Source organism: Passer montanus, unplaced genomic scaffold (assembly GCF_014805655.1).
Source record: "Passer montanus isolate IOZ18808 unplaced genomic scaffold, ASM1480565v1 scaffold229, whole genome shotgun sequence".
Classification (NCBI taxonomy): Eukaryota; Metazoa; Chordata; class Aves; order Passeriformes; family Passeridae; genus Passer; species Passer montanus.
In genome coordinates, this window is record NW_024366915.1 from 184,387 (window position 1) to 207,346 (window position 22,960).

Genomic DNA, 22,960 nt, shown 5'->3' on the forward strand with positions numbered 1-22,960 from the left:
ATGTTCTGTGTATACTGAAAACATTTATTCTTACTGGCATTAGCACTTGAATTAACTAAAGCTTGCAGAGTTTTGCTGATGGGAGGTGAATCATTGTGTACAAAATATTTCCACCTCTCCCTAATCTTGGACAAAGAGGACGAGACAAATACTTTCTACTCCGATCTGTTTGCAGTGAGAGACTAACTGGAGTAAATTTACCTGATTATCTCATAACCTCAGAAAAAAAGTTTGTTGTGATTCAGTTTGCAGGGACTGGTTTACTCAAACCAGATTCCCTATGCGCAGTGCTTTATTTCCCTTCTGAACTTATCACATGTTTTAATTAGTAGGCAATGTTTTCCAGCTCAGAACTCAGAAATTCTGCACAGGTGAGCTCCTTGTGCACTGAATAACTTGTCCTTCATCAAAGAGTCATCCCTCTTGTGTCTTGCTGGCAGCACATGATGTGCACTGATTGTGGACAGTGATCTGTTTAATTCGTTTGTTCTTGCATCTTGGTAAAAAAAAAAAAAGGGCCACAGGTACCAAACCCAAGAGATAACAAAAAGATCTTAGAACATCTTCAATTACAGCATTCTTTTTATCAAGCTCTATATTTAAACTATCTGGAAAACAGACTATGAGTTCATGTAGCTGCAAATTAACACAATGAGGGCTTTCTGCTTATGACCAATACATAGCTCATCAGGGTTTGAGGTTTTTTTTTGTTTGGTTTTTTTTTTGGGGTTTTTTTTTTTTTGTGTGTGTGTGTGTGTGTGTTTTCAGCCCTTACATCTGTGTTGGAGAGCCCAGGGTTTTATTTAATAAAACTAATGTAAATTGACTCATTAGATGTTATTCTGAATTCAGAATGACATTTCTAAGATCCATACAAACTGGAGCCTGTTATTATCAGTAAAGTACTTTTAAAACCAAAATGACATTTTTTATTGACTTTGAAAAGGTTTGGTCCCTCACATAATACACATTAACTACTGAGGACATAAGAGAAGGATGAACAGACCTAAAGTGTTTAGTAACATAATGGATAAAAAGATAAAATACAGGTACCTGTGTAGGGTAATATACGATTTAAGTGGACATGAATACGGACGAATGCTGACATGAAGTCATAACGAAGGTCTCACAGACCAAAAGGTGCACTGGAACAGACATGACATTTTTTGGACAGTCACATGGCTGGAACTGAATGCTATGTAAAGTGATATGTATATGAATGTGTAAAGTGATACAACTTCTTTAGGAAAGCTAGAGGGAAGATTGTCAAGTTCTCAACTAAAAAGCAAAAGTTGGAGTAATATATAATATGCTAGCTGAAAGCCTGGTAGAAATTTTTGTAGGACAGAGAATTATTTCATAGCAAATGCCAAAAATTGCTTGGATTCTTTGACTTTTTTTCTTTCTTATTAAAACTGTAAATAAATATTTATTTTTAAGACCAGTGAGAGGAGATGAATGAGAGTAAGGGAAAAGAATGATAAAATAATAAGAACTACTCACCTTCAGAGAACAGAGGAGTCAGCCTCAAAGCCTCCTTCCTTTTCTGGAAAAGATAAAGCCAAGGGCAATGGTGTTGGGAAACATAATGGGTTAAGTTCTGTAATAACATCAATGACATGGAAAAAATGAGTATGAAATGCTTGTTTATCAAGTGTTTTCCAGCTCAGAAATCAGAGTCTGCATGTCTTAGCCTCTTATGCATTGAGTAACTTGTCCTGTGTTGTTGGCAGTACATGATGAGCCTTGATAGTAGACAGTGATCCATTCTGTTAGGTTACTCCTATGTCTGTAAAAAATCTTCCCAACTACACACACACACAAACACACACACACACACACACACACACACACACACACACACACACACAAGAGCTATAATTAAAATAATTGAGGAATTGTCTTTATTTTTTTATTGTTTACCAATGAATCTCTCAGCATCCATTTGTAAATGGGTCTGTAAATGGCCTGAACTTGAGGAGTAAGGAAATACCTTCTCATGTGCCTGTTAGGGGTGCAGGGAAATCTTTTCTTGAGAATGATTTGAAATCCAAAAGGACAAGTGGGTAGAAAGAAGAACATATTCTCAGAAATAGGCTCATTAATGACTGCTGCAGTTGAGTCAAACTAGCAGAGGAAACCCATGAATCACAGTCCGTTTAAGCTGGGTGGGTGTAAATTTTCCTGTTACTCACATAGTTCTGTTGATTGACAAGTGGTTCCTTTGAGCTAAGGGAGTGTATAGAAATTAATTAGACTCATTAAGTTGTGTCCAGTATATTTCTGATCACTGTCTTTCATTTTTATAACCACAGAACCCCCTCCACCTGCAGATGAGCTTAGAAAACTCACTGAGTTCTGATGCTGATGTCACTTTCTCGATCCTTGCGATGAACAACTGGTACAATTTCAGCCTGATGCTGTGCCAGGAGGAGTGGAACATCACAGATTTTCTCTTCCTCACGCAACAGAGCTCCAAGTTCCACCTGGGGTCCATTATAAACATCACAGCAAACCTCACGTCAACCAGTGACCTTCTGAACTACTTGCAGTTTTATCTGGAGAGCATCAAAGACACGACGTCGACCATGGTGATGTTTGGGTGTGACATGGAGAAAACGCGGAGGATTTTCGAGATAACCACGCAGTTTGGTGTGATGCCTCCAGAGCTGCACTGGATTATTGGGGATTCACGGAACGTGGAAGAGCTGAGGACAGAAGGTTTGCCCCTTGGTCTCATCGCTCACGGCAAGACAACTCAGTCAGTCTTTGAGCATTACGTGCAGGATGCCATGGAGCTGGTTGCCAGGGCTGTGGCAGCAGCTACCATGATCCAGCCTGAACTGGCTCTCATTCCAAGTACGATGAACTGCATGGACATGGAGGAGAGGAATATCACTTCAGGCCAGTATTTGTCAAAGTACGTTTTGCCTTTTTTTTTCCCCCTTAGGTAATATTTGCTGTACTGCAAGAAAAATAATTTTCTTCTCCCTCCCACATTCTCTGTGGGTTAGCTATCATGCTGCTTACCCTCCCTCACAAACATGTTTGTTTCAGTATTTCCTCCTGCTTCTTTACTTCTGGGCAGACAATGAAATTTTGACTTTGCCACACTGGGAGAGAAACCAGAACTTTGAGATTCTGGTAGAAGAAGACACTGCTCCACAGAAGTAGAGATCACATAGTAAACATAGGCTAGCTTACAGACTGTGCTCTGAAACTTGTATTTCTGTTTATTCATGTAAAGTGGGCTACTGTCAAATTCTCTGAGATTTTGAGTGTACACAACACAGAATATTTGCACTGTCTAAGTCCTTGGACAATATAAAGATGTGTAGTAACCCTTGATATTATGCTTCCATGGAAAAGAGAGGAAAAAGATGCACCTTCCTCTCCTCAGAGGGCTTCTTCTGGTGAGAGCACTCAAAAGTACAAAGTGCTACCTCTGCTGCATGTCACTCTATAGAAGCTATTCCCAAAATTACTTAGGTCTTCCTGTCTAGAAATATTATAGTTTTTAACATATGAGTGGAAAACTTGCATGGTTCTTTTTGAAAACAAGCAGAAATATCTTGGCTAACTACATTAATTCATCAGTTAATCTACATCCAACAACTGTTGCATGTTTTCCCCCCATTACATCTAGTTTTCAACTTAAAGATTTTCTTGGACAGAGTTAGGATAAAAGTTCTTGAGGGATTTTTTGAAAAACATATTTTTTTTTTATATGACTGCACAATAATGAATACATTATTAACAGCACTGCTCAAAACACAACCATTTGAGATGCCAACATTTCCTTAGTCCGCTTGTCCATTCAGAGTCAAAAACCCTCTGTTTCCAAAGAGTGGAAGATGACTTGGGAAATAAACACTGGATCAACTCACAATACACCAGTGACTTGTGATGTTTATTTTGCCACATTATTCTGGATATTTTAACTGAAAAGCAAAAGTCAGCAGGAGCCTTCTTAGAGTAACAAGAGGATAGCAGTTTTATGAATAGGCTTTTTGAGGTGTGAAGAAGAGATTTTAAAAAAGGGAAACGTAAGTAAAGCACTTAAATGTATTCTTGAAAAATAATTCATCATTGATGCTCTCTACAGAGAACCATTAGCTTTTGTTATATTTTGGGAGACAATATGTAATTTCACATCTGTGAAATTTCTTTTCCCTTCATATTGGTAAAGCTACTGTGGAAGTGAAAGAGAGACTTGCATGCTTAGCCTTGTTTTTTCCCCCTATACATTTGCTTGTGAACACTTATTAAAGAGAAAATAACAGGTTAGAGAAACCCTTGTCCTAAAGCAGTGCAGCTGTTTTTGCAGAGTGTGAGGCAGACAGGTACCTGACGGCCAGAACTGATGTGTTTGCATCAGCAGCATAACTATTAACTCTTAAGTGGTGCCTTTAATTTCTCAGGTGTGACACGCTGATGAGTGGCTTCACTGTGACCAACTTGGCCCATCTCACCAGGGTTTTTAGGCGTTTTTAGCCTCCAAAGATGAACATTTTGTCTGGTGCTTAACTGTTTTTTACTAATGAGTGCATTTTTCTGTCTGAGTGAACCCATGTGTCTTGGTGGGAAGCCTTGTAGCTGCTGTGCATGGGGATGGAGAAGGGGATGAGGTAGAAGAAGCAGTGCACAGACTTCCACCTTGCCTCTCTGCAAAGGGTGGATGAACCACAGCCCCATTCTCTGGCACAGCCAGAGTTTCTTCTGCCAGCACTGATCTCATACCTTGGCTGTGCAGACATTTAAGTGAACCCAGGAGCAGAATAATGAGCTAGTGCATGGCAAAGCATGCTTATATCTGCATGGATATGGGTATAGATGTACAACCCCCTGAAGACTTTACTGTTGTAAGTCACTGTCCATTATTCCTCTTACAATGAGATTGATTCCCTCATCTATTCTTGCCTGCTCACGGGAGCATCCTAGTTGATGGAACAAGGCATTAAAATTCCAAAGCTTCATCTTGTCTTATAGCTTTAATTAGTCTTACAGCTTTAACTCAGCTTCTTGGGTAATTTCATCAACCTGCTATTTCATAGATCCATAAAATCACAGAATGGTTTGGATTGGAAGGGACCTTAAATGTCACCTCATTCCACCCCCTCCTATGTGCAGGGACACCTTCCACTATCCCTGGTTGTTCCCAGCCCTGTCCAACCTGGTCTTGAGCACTTCCAGGGATGGGGCAGCCACAGCTGCTCTGGACAACCAGTGCCAGGGCCTCCCCACCCTCACAGGGAAGAACTTATTCCCAGTATCCCATGTAACTCTGTCCTTGGCAGTTTGAAGCCATTCCCTCTTGTCCTACCAGTAAGAAGGCCCTCCAGCTCTGTTAGAGTCCCTTTAGGGATTGCAAGGCTACTATAAGTTCTCCCTAGAACCTTATCTTTTTCCTTCCCAATTCTAGTTCTTGCCCATGTAAGCTTCCCAAAAAGAGAGGTGGAATGATCCAATCATCAAGATTGAGAGAAAACTATTTCATTAAGTCATTCTTAAATATACTTCAAAGATACTGCTGGGGAGTGATAGTACTGCTAAAGGTCTAAGGAACAGTTCTTGTAAAAAAGCACGTGAGAAACAAAGCTGAAATGAGCAAATTGCACACTTGGGACTCATTGTTCAAACTGAAGTGACTCTGATAAAGCTTTGATGCAGTTATCATAGACTGTCAGTGTGAACATAATCTCCCATATATTGACACAGCCTCAAGAAAATTCATTCAGCTGTCAGACTTGAGGATCTGGCCCTTCACCTTCTGAAATTTGTGCAGGCTGTCTTTCCATACAGATCTGTCAGTAGCCCTTCCGAAACAGTGCTGCTCAGACACTGCCAGTGTATTTGTGCAGTACCCAGCACTTGTAATTCCCAAAGATTCACACTGGAGATTTCTAGCTTAAGAAGTGTAGTCAGAGCCTCTTATCTGTTTCCTAAAGTTATTGAGTAAAGGAGTTTTCAGTTGAAGTTGCTGGCATGAGTTTCACTGGTGCTGCTCACAGTGCATGCAAATGCTCAGCAGCCGCAGCTGCTTACGTATAAAACAAAGTGTTGTTAAAATGCTTCTCCAGCATGGTTTCCATCATTTATTTTGATTCATGTTCTGTCACTGCAAAAGAATACAGAACATGCAAATCAGCTGCAAAGGTAAGACACTAACTCGATGAGGTGATGAAGTTGTACATTCAAATGGTGCTAAATCTCTCTCAGGTACCTGCTCCTAATAGAACCACTGAACAGGTACTGAGGGCTTGTTCTGCCCTCCTGGGGGTGCTTACTTCTACTGTGTGAGTCAGGGAACAGCGTGCATTAATTCCAGAAGTCTCCTTCCACCTTCAGAAAATTAATCAAATGCATTGCTCCGTGGTTTCAGTTACTCCCAAAAACACCTGCTTTGCAGCATTCTCATGCCCAGGTGATGCTTGTATTAGCAACATGGGGCCAAATTCATGAGAACATTGCAAGCTTATTCCATCTGAGGACTTGTCTCCCTCAGTTTTTGGCATTTCTGTGAACTGCTAAGTCTTTTGTGTACGTCTCCTAAAAAAATTTTCATGCAGGACCACCTACACACATGGAATGGTTTTACTGTTACTGTCACAGTGATGGCTTTGGCTCGTATGCCCAGCAAGGCTTCTAAAGAAGTTGCACAATTTTTTACAGAGACTGAGGGAGATAAAAGTAAGAGAGAGATAAAACCCAAACAAGTTTATGGTCACATAAACCTTCCTTTAGTGCTAAAGATTGCCTGCTCCCATAAACTTTGTCTTGATAGTGTTTACATACAAACAGGGAAGTTACACCATCAGATAGGAAGTATGGATTGGGAGGGAAGGAGTGGGCAAACAGTGGCAGATACCACTGATTAGTGGAGCTATGGTGTTATTTAATACTGGACTAAATGGTAAAGGATTTAAAATATGAAAACTGCATTTATAGTTTATATATGTTTATATTTATAAACACATGTCTGCCTTTTTAGGCATGATTTCCAGACCCAAGCTAGCACATGTACGGATCATCTGCTTTCGAGAGTATTGCCTGTGACATCTTTCTCCAAACTCAACCTAGTCAAAGAAGACTGAGCAAGAACTGATACTGCCTTAGAGAAGGCTATCACAGACACAACCACATTCAAAACTAAATTATTTACTTTCCGAAATTTACTTTTGCAAAGGGCTAAAATTTATATGACCTTGAGACTTAAACAGTGCAGTATTTTAACTGTTGAAACCCCATAAAAACATCAAAAGTCATCAAAACAAAGTGTAAAGGCTGGACAGAAGTATGGATGTACACACACTTGCAATTGATTTATCATTTTCAAATCAATTTAAGGTTATTTTTAATCCTCTGTAACTATTGATAAACAGTTAACTGTACTTAAAAATTTATGTCTTCCTTATTGAGGCTGGAATGACAGCCTTTATGCTTCTTCCAACACTTCTTTAATCCAATTCTCAGGATTAATGTGAAGTGCTATATTCTGCCACAACAGCAGAGTAGTCTGTCTTCTGAATGCCTCTTACTGAAAAAAAAATGTACACGACTTGCTTTGCACCATATTAGCAACAATTTAACTTGGTTGTTCTTAATGGAACCAGTGTTTTAAGGCTTGTGCAGCTGCTGCCAAATGCATAGCAGCTCTGCTGTTAGCAGGATGCAGTTCAGCTAGTCATGGTGCTCACACTGAAAAGGATTTTCTGCTTCAAACACTTAATTCCTACTGAGTTCTCAGCTCCTTTATCCATGTCGTTTTTAGCCTCTTTGATGATGGCTTGCCAGAAGCTGAATTCAACAGGCACAGGGGACAACTACTGGCCAACACCGCCTTCCAATACAAAGGAAATGTGCAACTTTATTGTCAGTATCTGGAATTCTCAATGCAAAATGTGCAGTGCAAACCGGCACACTTCATGAGTTCTGCTTCAATGGCAGCGCAGCACTTTTAAGAACATTACTTTTGCACATTTTTTTAAAAACCTGCTTTTTTTTTTTTTTTAAGAATTAAAACTGACTGTCCTAGAGCAACCATCTTTCACTTTCTTCCCTTACTTTTTTCTGAAGTGTCTAACAGTGATTTACCAATGCCAAATTTGCATTTTTGAATCCAGATTGGTTCGCTTGAGAGTGCTTGAAAGCTGTTGACAGCACTTCAGTAGCCCCTCTTATGTAAGCTAGATCTTACTGAGATTATAGCATTTTTCTTGGAAGGACATTTCATACATAATTTCCACTCTTCCATTTTCATATGTATTTTTATCTAGGAAAGTGACAGCAGATCTGGTGAGTTCAGCTTAGAAGTAACCTGTGTTTCATCAGCTTGTAAGGCAAAGGTAACTAAAAAAATTACAGTTCTTGTACTCATTTTTTCTAGTAAGTAAAAAAATACATATTTCCTGAGGAGTTTTCATTTGCATTAGATGTGTAGGGGAGCATCCCCATATAATTCAGTCATAAATTACGTGGCTGGTTTATTGTACCAGAGGATCTGTGTGCTATTAATGGTCCAGGTGTCCAGCAACATCCCCACCTACTCTATTCACCATAAATTCATGGTTCAGCTGTCTGCTTCTGATTCCCCTGCTTTCTCTCTCCAACAGGTTTTTAGCCAACACAACTTTTGATGGTCTCAGCGGCCACATTAAAGTTAAGGGCTCATCCATTGTCAGCTCAGAAAATAATTTCTTCATCTGGAATCTGCAGCATGACCCCATTGGAAACCCAATGTGGACACGCCTGGGGAGCTGGCAAGAAGGGAAGATCATCATGGACTATGGCATATGGCCAGAACAGGCACAGAGACATAAAAGTCACATGCAACACCCCACCCGACTGCACCTGAGGGTGGTGACTCTGATTGAACATCCCTTTGTCTTCACAAGGGATGTAGATGATGAAGGTCTTTGCCCAGCAGGGCAGCTTTGCCTGGACCCATTGACCAATGATTCAGGTGTGCTGGACAACCTGTTTGAAACCCTCCAAGGGGGCAATGACACTGTCCCCATTGAGCTGAAGAAGTGCTGCTATGGCTACTGCATTGACCTACTGGAGAAGCTGGCTGAGGATATGAATTTTGATTTTGACTTGTACATTGTTGGGGATGGAAAATACGGTGCCTGGAAGAATGGCCACTGGACAGGACTGGTGGGAGACCTTCTTGCTGGTACAGCTCACATGGCAGTCACATCATTCAGCATCAACACTGCCCGAAGCCAAGTGATTGATTTCACCAGCCCTTTCTTTTCAACCAGCTTGGGGATTTTGGTGAGGACCAAAGACACTGCAGCTCCTATTGGAGCCTTTATGTGGCCACTTCACTGGACTATGTGGCTGGGGATATTTGTTGCTCTTCACATCACAGCTGTATTCCTCACCTTGTATGAGTGGAAAAGTCCTTTTGGAATGACCCCTAGGGGAAGGAACAGGAACAAAGTGTTCTCTTTCTCCTCTGCCCTCAATGTCTGCTACGCAATCCTGTTTGGAAGAACAGCTGCCATCAAACCCCCAAAGTGCTGGACTGGAAGGTTTTTAATGAATCTCTGGGCTATTTTCTGCTTGTTTTGTCTGTCGACATACACAGCCAACCTAGCTGCTGTCATGGTGGGAGAGAAGATCTATGAAGAACTTTCTGGAATACATGACCCAAAGGTAAAGCATATCTGTTGTTATTAACTCAGCCTTTTCTTCTCTCCACTCAAAATTCACTGTTGCATAATATATGGTTTCTGACAAAATCAGAAAATAATCCTTGTGGAAAACTGTGATTACAATTACTTACAACCTGGTGGCATTTCAGTGAGATAGGACCTTTAAATACCCATAAGAGTGTAGGGGGAAGGATTTAGAAGATTGAAGGTGAGGAGAAAGGTGAAGTATTCTGGTACTGTCCACTGCAGAGAAGAATAGTGGGTTCTACATGCAGATTAAGGATTTGAGTTCAGGTCCATATTCCCTTTGATCGGACTTGTCTAAATCAGTTGGATGAGTCAGGCCATCCTGAGATCTACTGAAACAAAATAACTGCTCAGAACAAGATGAAACCATTGATCATCTCTAGGTAGAATTTTTCAAGTATTTCATTGGTCATAATGCTGCTGGAAAGGGAAGTGCTGGCAAAATTCCCCATGAATGCTAAATGAAATATAGCAGGACTGAATTATTTTGAAAAATCCTGCCTTTGCTTCAAAACAGTGGAAATCACTTTACAAGTAGCCAGGATTTGATTTGCAGTGCTGTTTCTGCTGGGAACCATCATGGGAGGAGGTGAGCAGTGTTGTAGACAATCCATCTGCAATGAGCTCAGACTTCCCAGAACTTCCTCCACCTGCTCTCTCCCTCTCACCAAGGGTCTTCAGTTGGAATTTAAGTCCAGTCCTTTTCTAAGACTATTCTTAATTTATTTGTCACTAAGTAGTGATCAGGAAAGCAAGGGGCAGAATGGCTTTTAGAGAGAATAGATGGCTCCAGGTGACACCAGAGCATTCTCTGCACCTGACAGTCACTCCAGGGGACACAATGGCAGCAGCAGATTTCCCTTGCTCATGTGGCACTTTCTGCAGTGAAGGTATGATTGTATTACCCACAGTTTTGGGCTCGTGACCTAACTGCTGGTACAGAGACCATCCACCGTGTGTTTGTCTCAAGGGACTGAAGTGATAGATTGTTCCACTATAAAAAAGTAACTTTAATAACACAAGAACAGGGCATACATCTTGCTTTTGTAAACCATGTGAATAAATGGTACATCTGCCCCTCCAGACAGCAAAGGCCAGGCTCCATCTGTTACATTAGTGAAACCTCACCGTCAGGCTGATGACCAGACAGTTTTAACTGTGCAAGTGCAGTGCCTGATTCACTCCCTGCAATGTTAACTAGATGGTTTCTACCAAAAATGTTTAAACAAAGAGCAGCAGTTTTGTGGCTGACCCAAGGCGCTCTAAAATTGATTTATGGCTTAAAGCAAATTGCTTCTAATAATCTTCAATTCCCTTCCAAACAAAAAATATCATAAATATTGCATTAATATCTTCATCAATGTAAGGCACAAAAGTCTATTATATATGATTTTCTCCAAGCATTCTGAAGAAGCAGATGAGACCTTCCAGCTGAATTTCCCCAGTGCCAGGGATATCTCTGTTACACTGTTGTGTGAAGCCACAGTGTTGGTTTGAAAATGAGGTTAGTTCTCTACTCTTTGCATGGGAATCTCCTCATCCATCGAATCAAATTGCATCAGATTACATCCTATTTTTCAGCATTATTGCTGTGAGCACATGCAGAGTTTTTAAAACAGGTGTTGGGAAATTTCTGCAGCTCCAAGGAAAATTAAATTATTCTAAAGCTGTGCTGTTGAAGCTTAGTGCAGAACATTGAAGCATGTCAGGTGCCTTAGACACAGATCTTGGTCTAGAACAGAAACACGGATGACTCCTGGTTAGTAGCCTCAGTGATTCCATAACATCAATGGGATTACTAGCCTTTCCTGGAAAAGCACTTTCCTGCTTTATGGAATAAATCTAAATCTCTGAGTAGTTACTAGCTCCCATTGTAGGAATAAGACAACACAGATTTTAAGAAAGAAGAAGATTGCCTGCCATCACATGAGCTGCAGAGTAGTTTTGTGTGTGTCATTCATGCATTTGCCTCCAAAGTCTTAGTCTGAAAGAGTAGCTGTAATAGAAAGTGCGCTGGTTTAACCTTGCTCACACAAGAGCCTGAGCTATGGTTATTCAAAGTTTTCTCTAAGAGTTAAAGCTTAAGTTTAGGAAATGTTTGGGCCACAGCAGTCACACACTTACAGGCACCACTTTAGTTAGTTACTTGCAGCATTTTTTATGTGACTAAAAGATGTTATGTTTGGGTTTTTCTTCCCAGATATGTTTACCTCTTTCTTTTTAGTGGTGGAGATTCATTTCAAAAAGAAGGCAGCAGGAGGGAGAAATAACATTTAATTTAAATATACTTCTAAATATCCTTCTACTGCTTTCAGTATGCATGTGCCCTTTGTACTGTGCTTTTGAAATTTATTTAAAAAACAAAGCCCAAAATAGACTAGCAGCTTTCTTGAGGTGATGTAAGACATGTAATTTCTTCAGGCTGTCAGCCATAAATGGCAAATCCCATCTAAGGTTGTGAGCAGTCAGGAAGGACAGAATTAGAGCTATTTCAGTTGGACCTTTAAATGCACTAATGATATAAAAGAGAATGTAGAAATATCGTCAAGCTGCTGAAAGGAGGAGCAGCCAGTGAGACAGAAACTAGAGCAGAAGGAAAGCAGTGTGAGGAATGAAAATTAATTTACAGGAATATGTCTTGAATTTGGGGAACTTGCCAAGTATTTTCTGTGTAAGAATCTTAACCAAGGCAGGCCACTAAAGCCGCACTCCTGCAGTGTCCATCAAAGGTGGCTGCCCCCTTTCCTATGAGGTACAACAGTAGCCATTAGGTTGTAGAGATCTTGAAGCAATGTCCTGCCACCTTAAAATCTAATTGTTCTAAGAAAATTGGCAGTTTTGGGCCAGAGCTGCCCCCTCCCCCCTCATTTTCTAACTGTACAGGTTTTAGACATCATCTCTTGCCAGTGGAAACTGGCAAATACAGCTTTTGTGTCCACTGGAACACGTTCAGCCTCCTGTTTGAGGACAAGGAGATAAGACAGCTACAGGATAAATGTGCTGGCTGCCAGATGGAACATGCATCCATGTCCTGAATCTCTCTTAAGAAGCTCTCTACAGTATACAGCAAAGAAGTTTAAAAGCTTGTCTACAGACAGACAACGTTGAGAAAAGGCATTGTATTTGTATAATTTAATTTACTTTTATCTCTTCTCTTGTCTGAATCATACTGGCTCATTTCACTTTTTCTCCTAATGTCACTTCTTAGGTTGCACAAAAATATTATACCATTATTCTTTGTCAGTGTGCCTGGCAGCCAGGTTCTCAACCAGAGCTGAGTTCTTTCCAAGGTTCAGATATTCCTCCCCAGGCATGCAGACCAGGAGCCTGCCTGGGGGATGGGCTGATCACAGAATCACAGAAGGTTTGTGTTGGAAGAGAGATTAAAAATCACCTGGTTCCACCCAGCTGCCATGGACAGGGATACCCTCCACCAGGTTGCTCACTCATATATATTTTACTCTTTATACAGCCACATGTAAGTCCTAGAAAGAAGATATTTTACTCTGCAGAACAACTCATGGCAGGTGATTCTGCAGGATCCCCCTGAGAGTGGAGTTTTTTTAGTGGCAAAGGGACCTGAATGGCTTTTCAGTTTTTCATGCAAGAACACATATTGGAGATACACCATGATGTCATGAGTGCGTTGGGTAATTCAGGATATTTGAGGCAAAAGAATTTTGGAAGCCCATAGGGCAGAAGAAATATTTCAAACATGCTAAAATGGAATCAAACAGCAGTAGAAGGGAGAGGAGCTGGGCAGATTTTCCATAAGGTAGTCCAACACCTGGCCTTCTGTCTGCAGAAGTGTTGTTCTTTCAACATTTAATGAGGGTTTTGGGTGGTATCTGCCCATTGTGACTTTTGTGACAGCTGATAGATTTTCTTTTCCATCTTTACTACACACTTGAGAAGCCATTTACTCTGGTTATGTTCTTACTGCTCTGCATCGGTTTACCTTCAAAAACACACCTTGGCAGTGGAAAAGTTCCTTTCTGCATTATATTTTGACATTAAATATTGAACCTATTTAGCTTCATTTAACAAAAAAAGGACTACTCCTTTGGGTCCCATCACCAGAAATTTCACTGCGTTTTCTCTCCTAACTTTACATGCCTGCAGTGAAGAGGTAAGATATTATTAGTCAGTCAACTATACTTTAACAGTTATATTTTGTACAGGTAGGCTGCTGTTAAGGCACTGGCTTCAGGACAAGATCACCTAAACCATTCCTTGGAAGTGCTTCCTTCTCTCTGCCATGAATGATGTGTTTTCAAAACTCACCAAAAAAAAAAAAGTGCCCCAAGAAATACACTGCAGACACCTACAGTCACTCTGGAAAGTTCCACCCAGCAAGTCCTTCAAACAGTCTTGGTGTGCATTGGGGTTAGTCCCCAGAAATCTCTGATTTTTCTCCTAGTTCAGTGCCTGAAGACTTGCTCTTGTGAGATGCCCGTATTTTTGTTACAATTTGTATCTAGATATATAAAATATGAGGGTGCAAGCTCTCAAGTCTGATTTATGAGCATCTCAGTTAATTTAGAGGCCTTATTATATCAGTTGAATACTTTGTGTTATTTGTATTAAAACTGTCCAGAAATATAACTGGCACACAACTGCAGATGAGCTTTAGCAATACCAAATTACAGAAAAAGAAAGGTCAAGCCACGCTACAGGTGGTCTCTCATTAGAGGCATGATTCAAATAATCCTTCTGATAATGATATTTGCCATTGAGTTCAGCAATTTTTAGAGTAAGGCCAGAATTGTTGTGTGTTTATTGGTAAATTTTCTTCCTGAAAAAGGAATTTTTATGGGAATTACACTAATGAAAATTACTGCTGTGGTCTTTCACTGCAGCAGCCTGAGATGAATCATTACAAGGGGCACCACTTGAACTGCAGTGTGTTATATAGATAATGAAGTAGCATGTATTTAAATATGCATTAAATGCTCTAAATTGTTTAGCAAAAAATCAAGTTACAAACTCAGTCAAATTTTAAAAAATCTTACTGTTGCCATGGGGTTTAATATTTGTACAGGACCACAGGGTTCTTTTTACAACTAAAAGAAGAAGCTACGGAGCATGTGTTTCTGTGAAGGAGGTTACTGGGCACAGGAAGGTCATGATTCACAGCATCAGAGCCTGCTAATTAATACATGGTGCTTTTCTGAGTGTTAATGAGTCAGTGAAGGATTTGAACTCAAAAGGACTTTCAGTGTCACAGAGAGGAAAGTGAAAACCTCTCAGACAAAGGCAAAATTGAGTATCAAGCTCCAGCCAGAATAAAGAATTGCAGAGCTGTCTCGTATAGGAATGAAAGGCACCTGCAATTTATGGAGGTGCAATCTTGACTTCTTTAGTTTCCCCATGCAATTTATGGTAGTGAACACTTGACTTGTTTAGCTTCCTCATCACCTCGTTAAAGATTTCTTGTTAAAATTACAGCTTTGGAAGTTCAGAATCTGTCCAACTCAGATCTGCTTCGTTCTGATGCCCATTTTATCAGACAATGCCTGCAGTGTTCTGCAAATCAAGTTTCTTTTCCCAATGAAACATGGTTTTTTATGCTTTCTTGACAACAATTATCTTTTTGTTATCTTTGCATATTAACCTTTTCTCTTCGGGGTTTTCACCTACACACTCTGGCACTGACTGCCCTGGCTGCTCTTCACCTCCCCTCATTGTTTCAGGCAAAGAATTTAGGGGTAGGTGTGGAAGAGAGGATGTCCTGTTGTCTTCAATCTGTGTGGTGCAGGTCATGAAGGTTGCTCTTCAAGCACCAGAAGGAATTCATGTGTTTTAGTGTTTTCCCATCTCTGTGGGTATCAGTTTCTTATTCTCAAGCTAAATACCTAAATACTTAAATGCCACAACATATTTTGAAAAAAGTAAAGTGAGCCCATGACCAGAAATAGCAACTGCATCATAGGTGGGGCTCAGACCCTTGCAAGAAATAATGCAAGTGGAGAATTACAAGAAGAAGTTACTGAAGTAACTGGCAAAAAGTAGCAGAGAACAGTGAAGGTGCAGAAGCTGATCTTACCACCTCTCAGGTGGAAGGTCATTGTGTAGCTGACTTAGCAGCACGGAGAATGTTTATTATTGTTCATGAAAGTCACAGCCGTCATGATCTACAGAGACCAGAGTGATAGTCTGGCTCACCCTCCTGGAGATCCTGCACTGATCCACTGGATTTCAGAGATGACAACTGTCCAAGTCCTCTGGAAGAAATAGTGGTTTTCACTGAGTGCATTAAGATTTGACTGTACACCAGGTAAAGTCAAATATTAATGTCTATTTCACTGTGCAAAGGGCCAGGGTATCCAAATACGGTTGTAATTTTTCTTTTACACTTCATGCTTAATACATTCCTCACTGATTCCAAGAAATAAAAAATCCCTTTCTGTTCCCATGTTGGATCTGTCCGTAACACAGGACTCCCTCAGATTTACCTTCATTTGATGCTCTTGAACCCAAAGCAAATAGCAAATAGTGTTGAAGAAATGAGGGCAGTGCAGGTAGAGAGTTCCAACACCTACAATTGGAAATCTCTTCATCCTGGTAACTCATGGCCCCTTTACAACACAAACCCATTGTTTGTTCCTTTCCTGGAAAGCATAGAGCACTATTCCTGCCTTACAGGTTTAGGCAGAGGACTGTTTTCAGCCCTGGCGCCCCGGGGACAGTTGCCACATGGCCAGGGGATAGGAGGACTGACCTTCAATCAGCAACAGCTGGAGCAGAAGAAATTTGTAAGAAAAAGGATTTTAAAAACGATGGTTTTGAAGATGGTAAACTACGTACACTTAAAGTTGCTGCCACATTAACTTTCCTTCTTCAGGCCTCAGATGCTTGTAGAAATCTGTGATAAGCTTTTCATCCAGAGACTGGAGACTGAGGATGGAAGGACAAAAGGAATTCTCTAACCAGAAATCTTATTTGATATCTCTTTGGTAGCTTGAACATGTTCTCAGCCACACAGCTCTCCTTCACTTGTAATTTGAAATGGATTTCACCTGCCTGACAGTACATTAGCCATGCTTTACAGGGAGTAAGCAGAAGAATGTGCTGGATGAAGTGACTCCATGTGGAACATCTTTACAACTGCTTTCTGCTGAAGTGGAATTGGAAGCAGTGATCTACTTCCTTTTGGGAATTACATCCCTTCTTTTCCCTCAGTCTACCCATTTTTCTTACTTATTTTACACTTTCTACCTTACAGTCCTCAGCTCTCCCAGAATAAAATACAGGCTAAAGATCCCTCTGTCCAGAAAACTCTTAGAATGCTATTAAGAAACAGGGATAAACACACCTGCAAGTTCATATTCTCCAGAGTGCTCTTCTTACAGAGCTTTTTGCACTGCCCAGCACCTGAATCATCAGGGCAACTCTCAGAAATTAACCACAGACCTGAGTCCCCAGTCTCATCCCTGAGCTGAACAGCTTTTCCAAAACACAGAGGAGCAGAGCAGATCTTACATTTAATTATCAGCGCTCACATAGGGACCATGAACACCAAGGTTATATTTTTGAGCAGAGACCTAAGTCACAGTTTCCTTCCACATATTCCCTTATTTCAGTGAAGAGAAAAAACTGTCAGCACTGGACTCTGCACTTGTGTCCAGATTAAAGCTGCTCATTGGCTTCAGTGCAGCTGTCAGGTTTTATGCCAGCTAATGATCTCTCTGAGCTGGATTCAAAGTGACAGAATTTTAAGGAAATCTGTCATCATCCTGACAAGTAAAGAATAAGCTCCACCGACACTTTTCGCAACAGAGAAGCGACAGCGTTGATTCAAATGCATTCTGCAAACACCCTCTCCTGGAGGCCCTAGGAACATCTCAGCTTCTGAAGCCTGAACACGTAGACCAGTTCCTGATCAAAACCTCCACTTCCAGAAGTTGAGCTGTGAATTTTCATCTGCTAAAATCTGAAATTCTTGTGCTTTACTGTGAATAATTTTATTTCATCTCCCTCTGCACCCCATAAATATTCACTAGTTAATTTCACTAGTTAGATTTCAAAAACTCCTGCAGATAAGGGAAAGCCCATGAACAGCTTTATACTGGTTTGTGGTTGGGATTTTTTAAATTACTATTATTCATTTGTTTTGTTCATTTTCCCCTGAAACTTTGCTTACCACTTCCAATTACTTATATTTTCTTCCTGGGAAATCTGTTGGTGGCTGGGAAACCACCTAAATGTGGGGGTTACATAAGACAAAATAAAATACTATTGCTTTATTTGTGAGAGACAGAAATGTCATTGTAAAACATCAGATTTCTAAAGCCACATCTGTTCTTTAAATAATTATATCCTTTTCTGGTGATTAGGAACTGAAACTGAGCAGATTTTTAAGATTCTGCAGCAGTTGTCTGGCAGAGATCATGCTGGCAATTCTGCTGATACACAAGGTGCCCATTAAACACTGCACTTCGTGTTATAACAGGTAACCAGCACTGTTGTTGTTGTGGAAGTGAACTACTAAAACCTTTTGCATCATAGTTTTTCCTCAGAAGTTGTTATAAAAGTTAGGAAACTGCTTTTAGCCATGTTCCTCCTTTCTATACCCTATTTAAATTAAAAAGCACCTTCACAGGTAGTGGTAAAAGCTCAATCCACGCTGGCTCTGTCACTGAAGTGAGTGGTCACTGGCACTGCCCTCAGCTATATACTGGGTTGCCTTTTTCTCATTTCCAGCAAAAAAAGAGTTCACAGAGTTACATTTGGACATTGAAGAGGCAAACAAAATGAATGATAAAATGCTTCTCGTGAGTTGAGATCATGATTAGAAATGGAATTCCGAAAACATTTTTCCTCCAGTCCCATTTCACAGAACAGTTCTGAGCCAGACTCAGTGAGGCAGCTGCTCCACCCCATCCATCAATTTTTTAGATTTCAGTTACATCATTGCTTGTAGAGAATAGCCACAATTTCCCTTCCCAATAGTTGCCCTGTTTAAATGTTCCTTGTCACCTCACAGATCCTAGCAAGCTCAAGCTCCATGGGATCAGCAGGCAATATTGTACTGCCTACTTTTGTGGACCTAAGCCCATAACTTTCTGTATCTGGATTCTTGCTGCAAAAATAAATGGCAACTGCATGGGATGCAAACCTCAAAATGATACTAAACTAAACCAGGGCATCAATGGGGGGAAAAGTCCTTGAGGTAAATAATTTGGTTTTGCAGCACTGAAAAGTCATACAAAAGCCAGAACCTCCTAGAAAGGCCTCAAAACCCCACAGTCCCACAGTCTTGAATGTGCCAAAGTTAACTGCTGCATTTTCAGTTTTAAATCCCAGCCTGCACTGGAGATTTCTGGGCCTGTTTCCTTTCAAGTTGGTATCTAGGTGTTCTCCCCAGCTGACAGCATTGAGTGCAATGGCAATGCATTACATAAAATGGAATGTGCCAAGTTATGCAAAACCCCTGTCACTCAGGATTGTGTTTTCCTGTTTCTGCTGCTGTGGTTTCATCACATTGATGTTTATCATGTTGGTATTTTCATGCATAATTGGCACCCCAAGCCATAGATGCATGCTGATGCCAAATTCATCTCAACATCTTCCCAAATAAAACAAGTTCTCCACTTCCCACTCAGCAGATGTTTTAACAACAGCAGACAGAAACCAAGGAGTTCTGGAAGTAAGGGGCCAAGCTGAGGGAGCTGGTAGCTGCAGTGTTTGCTTTCAGCAGCAAGAAGCACAAACATCATTTGTCTGGGAGCACCATGTTATGCAAGGCACAGAAGACTCTGAGAAGTCCCAATACTTGTCCTGGCACTGTCAGAGAAGTTAGATGTACTGTAAAGCTCTTGTGTTTTCTTAAACATCATATGGCCTCCCTGTCTTAAGGGACCCAACAGCCATTTCACCTCCTCAGTGCTTGGCAGCATTCACATTTCCCTTTGTTTTCTTACACAGTGCCTCTTGTTTGTTTTCTTATCCATGATACGTTTTCTGCAGCAGTGAGACTCATTCTTGGAAATGATGGGCACAATCCATGCGTCCTACAGTAGATACTGTCCTGAGAGGTCACAGGGAGAGCAGTGTTCACCGGGACACCAGTTCCAGAAATCACAGCTCTTTAGCTTTTCTCCTGCACCTTCATCCTCTACTTCCCAACAGCATGTTCTAGTCCTTCCTCTCAAGACTGCTGCCTTCACAGAAGATGGGACATCCTCCTGAGCCATCCATCCCTGCCCTGTGCATCAAGATCCTCTGGTCTTGGCATTCCACAGCCCTGAGCCTGTAAAATCCAAGCACTCAGTGCTCAAGACAAGTGCTCAGGCCCCTCTAGCTCTATGTCACCCACCTCTTGAGTCTGCCCCAAACATTAAACCAGGTCCAAATGGGATATCACCATGTGCATCGTCACAACTTCATGTGTAACAGCTTCCTCACAGTAGAGCGTGGGGCGGGTTCTAAAATTTGGGGTGCACCTAAAGAACGTTCCCTCATGGTGTACACCATTGTTTCAGGTATAAAACAGTTCACTGATAGGAAATCCATGATTTCCAGTATTTGAGATGCAAAAACTATACTGGCTGCTGGAGCTGTCACACCTTTTTTGGAGAGCCACTAACTAGCAGCACTAAATAAGTTTTTAACCCCTTTTAGCTTGTAACAAATAAATTAGTAAAATACCTTAGCAGTTAATAGCTTTTAACATAGCCATTCAATTGATATATTCCTACTCTTGCTGTTGGACTGCCCAGGCTGTTGGTGTTTCCCTGCTAAGGTTCACAGCCAACTGCAGTTTGTTGTGGTGGCCTTGCCAGATAATACTCAAAGGGTTGGTTGCTTGATAAATGCTAATGGGTCTTCAGAAGAGAGATCCAGGGAAAATTTCTTCACCATGAGGGTTGTCAGGTGTTGGAACAGGCTGCCCAGGGAAGCGGTGAAGTCATGTTCCATAGGGGAGTTTAAAAGACCCTGTAGATGTGGCTTTTGGGGACATATTTCAGTGATGGGGTCAGCAGTGTTGGGTTAATGGTGGGGTGTAATCTTTAGGGTCTTTTAAGCCTGAATGATTCTGTGATTCAATGATCTGATAGTTAAAGAAATTTAAATATCCTTATTTGACATACTGCTGTTTTGCAATGCCTGTACCCATGACAATCCTCACATCTTGTTCAATGAATTGTCAAGCCAGGACAATTGTGGTGATGATTTTCTCGGGACAGAGAGTGCATAAACCCCACTTCACTGTTACCTCAGAGCCTCATCCAGGTCTGAAGAAAGCTTGCTCTTTCCACTTCTTACAGGCACAGATATCCAAATCTGGAGGGACTTTGTAAGGCTATCTAAGCCAAGTACCAAGAAAACTCATGTCTGGTGATGAATCTGTAGCTATTGCATTCATTTATTTTTAATTGTACTTGAGTCACCAGCAAACCTCCAGGCACTCTGAATACAAAAGTCTCAGCATTTCCTAGTGCCCTTTATCTGCTTTGTAGTGGTTATTCACCTCTGACACTGAGTGTTGAATCAAGAAACACAATATATACACAGAAGTAGAGAATCCACATAGTGAACATTACTCTAATTTCAACAGCTATTTCTTCCAGTACACTGGTCTTTATATTTTCAATTACTGGTATAAATGTAAGTAACTGCCTCTCCTGAATTATGAGTTTTATAAAAAATAAATACATGTAATTCATTATTGATTCTTCAAATGCTGATTTTTCAGACTTCATGATTTCTCTGAAACCCTAGGCATTATTCCATTATTGGTTTATAGAAAACAGAAAGACTATCTCAGTACAGGACTTTCAAAACATAAGAAAGATGAAAGAGAGAGAGAGCATGAGAAACAGAAAAGATTAGAAAAAAGAGACAACTAATAAGGCAATATTCAGAGCAAGACTATGGTATTTACCTATCCTGTCAGGACACAGGTATTTGTGGTTTCCATCTTGTCACATAATCTTCCCAGGAGCAGACTACAGAAAGTAAGAAAGAAGCAATGACAAATGATGAGTCCTGTTTCCATCCTGAAGTTTTTATCATCTGTTGAAGCAAGTAACCTTTAGCACTCTTAGCAAATCATCACTGAAGTGCTTCTGGCAGCATTTTGCATTGTCAATCCACAGAGCTGCAAGCAAATCTTTTCCTCCTGAGGGTAACCAGCAATAGGAAGAAAATGGAAGTCCTTGAATAACACAGAGGGTTAAAACAAATGTTAACATTTATCCTTTGAGAAGGAGTTGATCAAATACAAATTTGCAGACACAGAATGATGCTTAAGAAAAAGCAGAGATTATCAGAAGCAGGTAGAGCACTGGATACAAGGGATGGCTGAATAACTCCCTTGTACAGACTTCCCAAGACTTCCCACCAGGCATATGGTGTTGCTAGAGACAAAATATTAAGCCAGATGGACTTCTGATCTAATGAACATTCCGGTGTTGTCATCATTTGGGGTGGAATTTGACAGCATGCTCAATACAAAGCAAAGCGTGGGCAGTCTTCAGTAAAGGATTTAGGACAGCAAATTGCATGGAGGTGTGGTTTACTGTTTTTATACCAGCCTTTCTCATTCAGGCTTAAAAGTTTAGCCAAATGCAGACATTGGTGACAGTCTGAGTGAGAGATGTATTCCAGTGAAGACTTTATCTGCAGATCAGATGTTGCATTGCAGTTGGCATCACTAGGTGAGCTACTAACTCACAACAAGCACCTAAGTTGGCTTGGAAAATGCCAGTGTGGTTCAGTGTTGGATCTTAATGGAGTTTTCAGTCTCTTCACTGAAACTGTGAAGAAATAAAACCTAAAAAAAAAAGTCCTGACTGTGGAGATGATCTTCTTGGGACAGAGAGTGCATGAACCTCACTCCAAGTTCCTTCTTTCAGCAGGTCATCTTCAGTGTCTCAAGACTGGGGCTGGCAGCATTGTGCTGGAAGTCTCCGTGATGTATTGTCACAGCCCAGCTCCTGTTATTTATGTTTTCTGGCACCTGAATGCTGCTCCCACACTCCCAGGCAAGAACATTTCCCTCTGTGCCCACAGTCCTTCTGGCACAGCACTATGGCCAGCTCCAGATGGAGGCACACCCTGCATTGTTTGTCCCACAGCCGTCTACACCAAAACACATTAAAAAAAAAAAGCAAAAAAAAAAAGCCAGGACTCCCTCCATACCCACAGACTTGGAATTAGCCGCAGGTCTCATTCCTGGGTTGCAACACAGGGACCAGATCAGCAGACCACAGGGTGATAAACACCTGCCCATTTTAATTTTCAATTTCAGGTAAATATTACCAGAAATA

At 40.8% G+C, this 22,960-nt stretch overlaps 1 protein-coding gene across 1 annotated transcript in view; it reads left to right on the forward strand.

The window, feature by feature from the left end:
- Window positions 1-22,960, forward strand: part of LOC120502676 (glutamate receptor ionotropic, NMDA 3A-like) — a 67,238-nt gene that overhangs the window by 22,681 nt on the left and 21,597 nt on the right. The window contains 2 exon segments of the mRNA XM_039710273.1: window positions 2,316-2,920; window positions 8,613-9,660. Coding sequence (XP_039566207.1) covers window positions 2,316-2,920; window positions 8,613-9,660 — 1,653 coding nt within the window.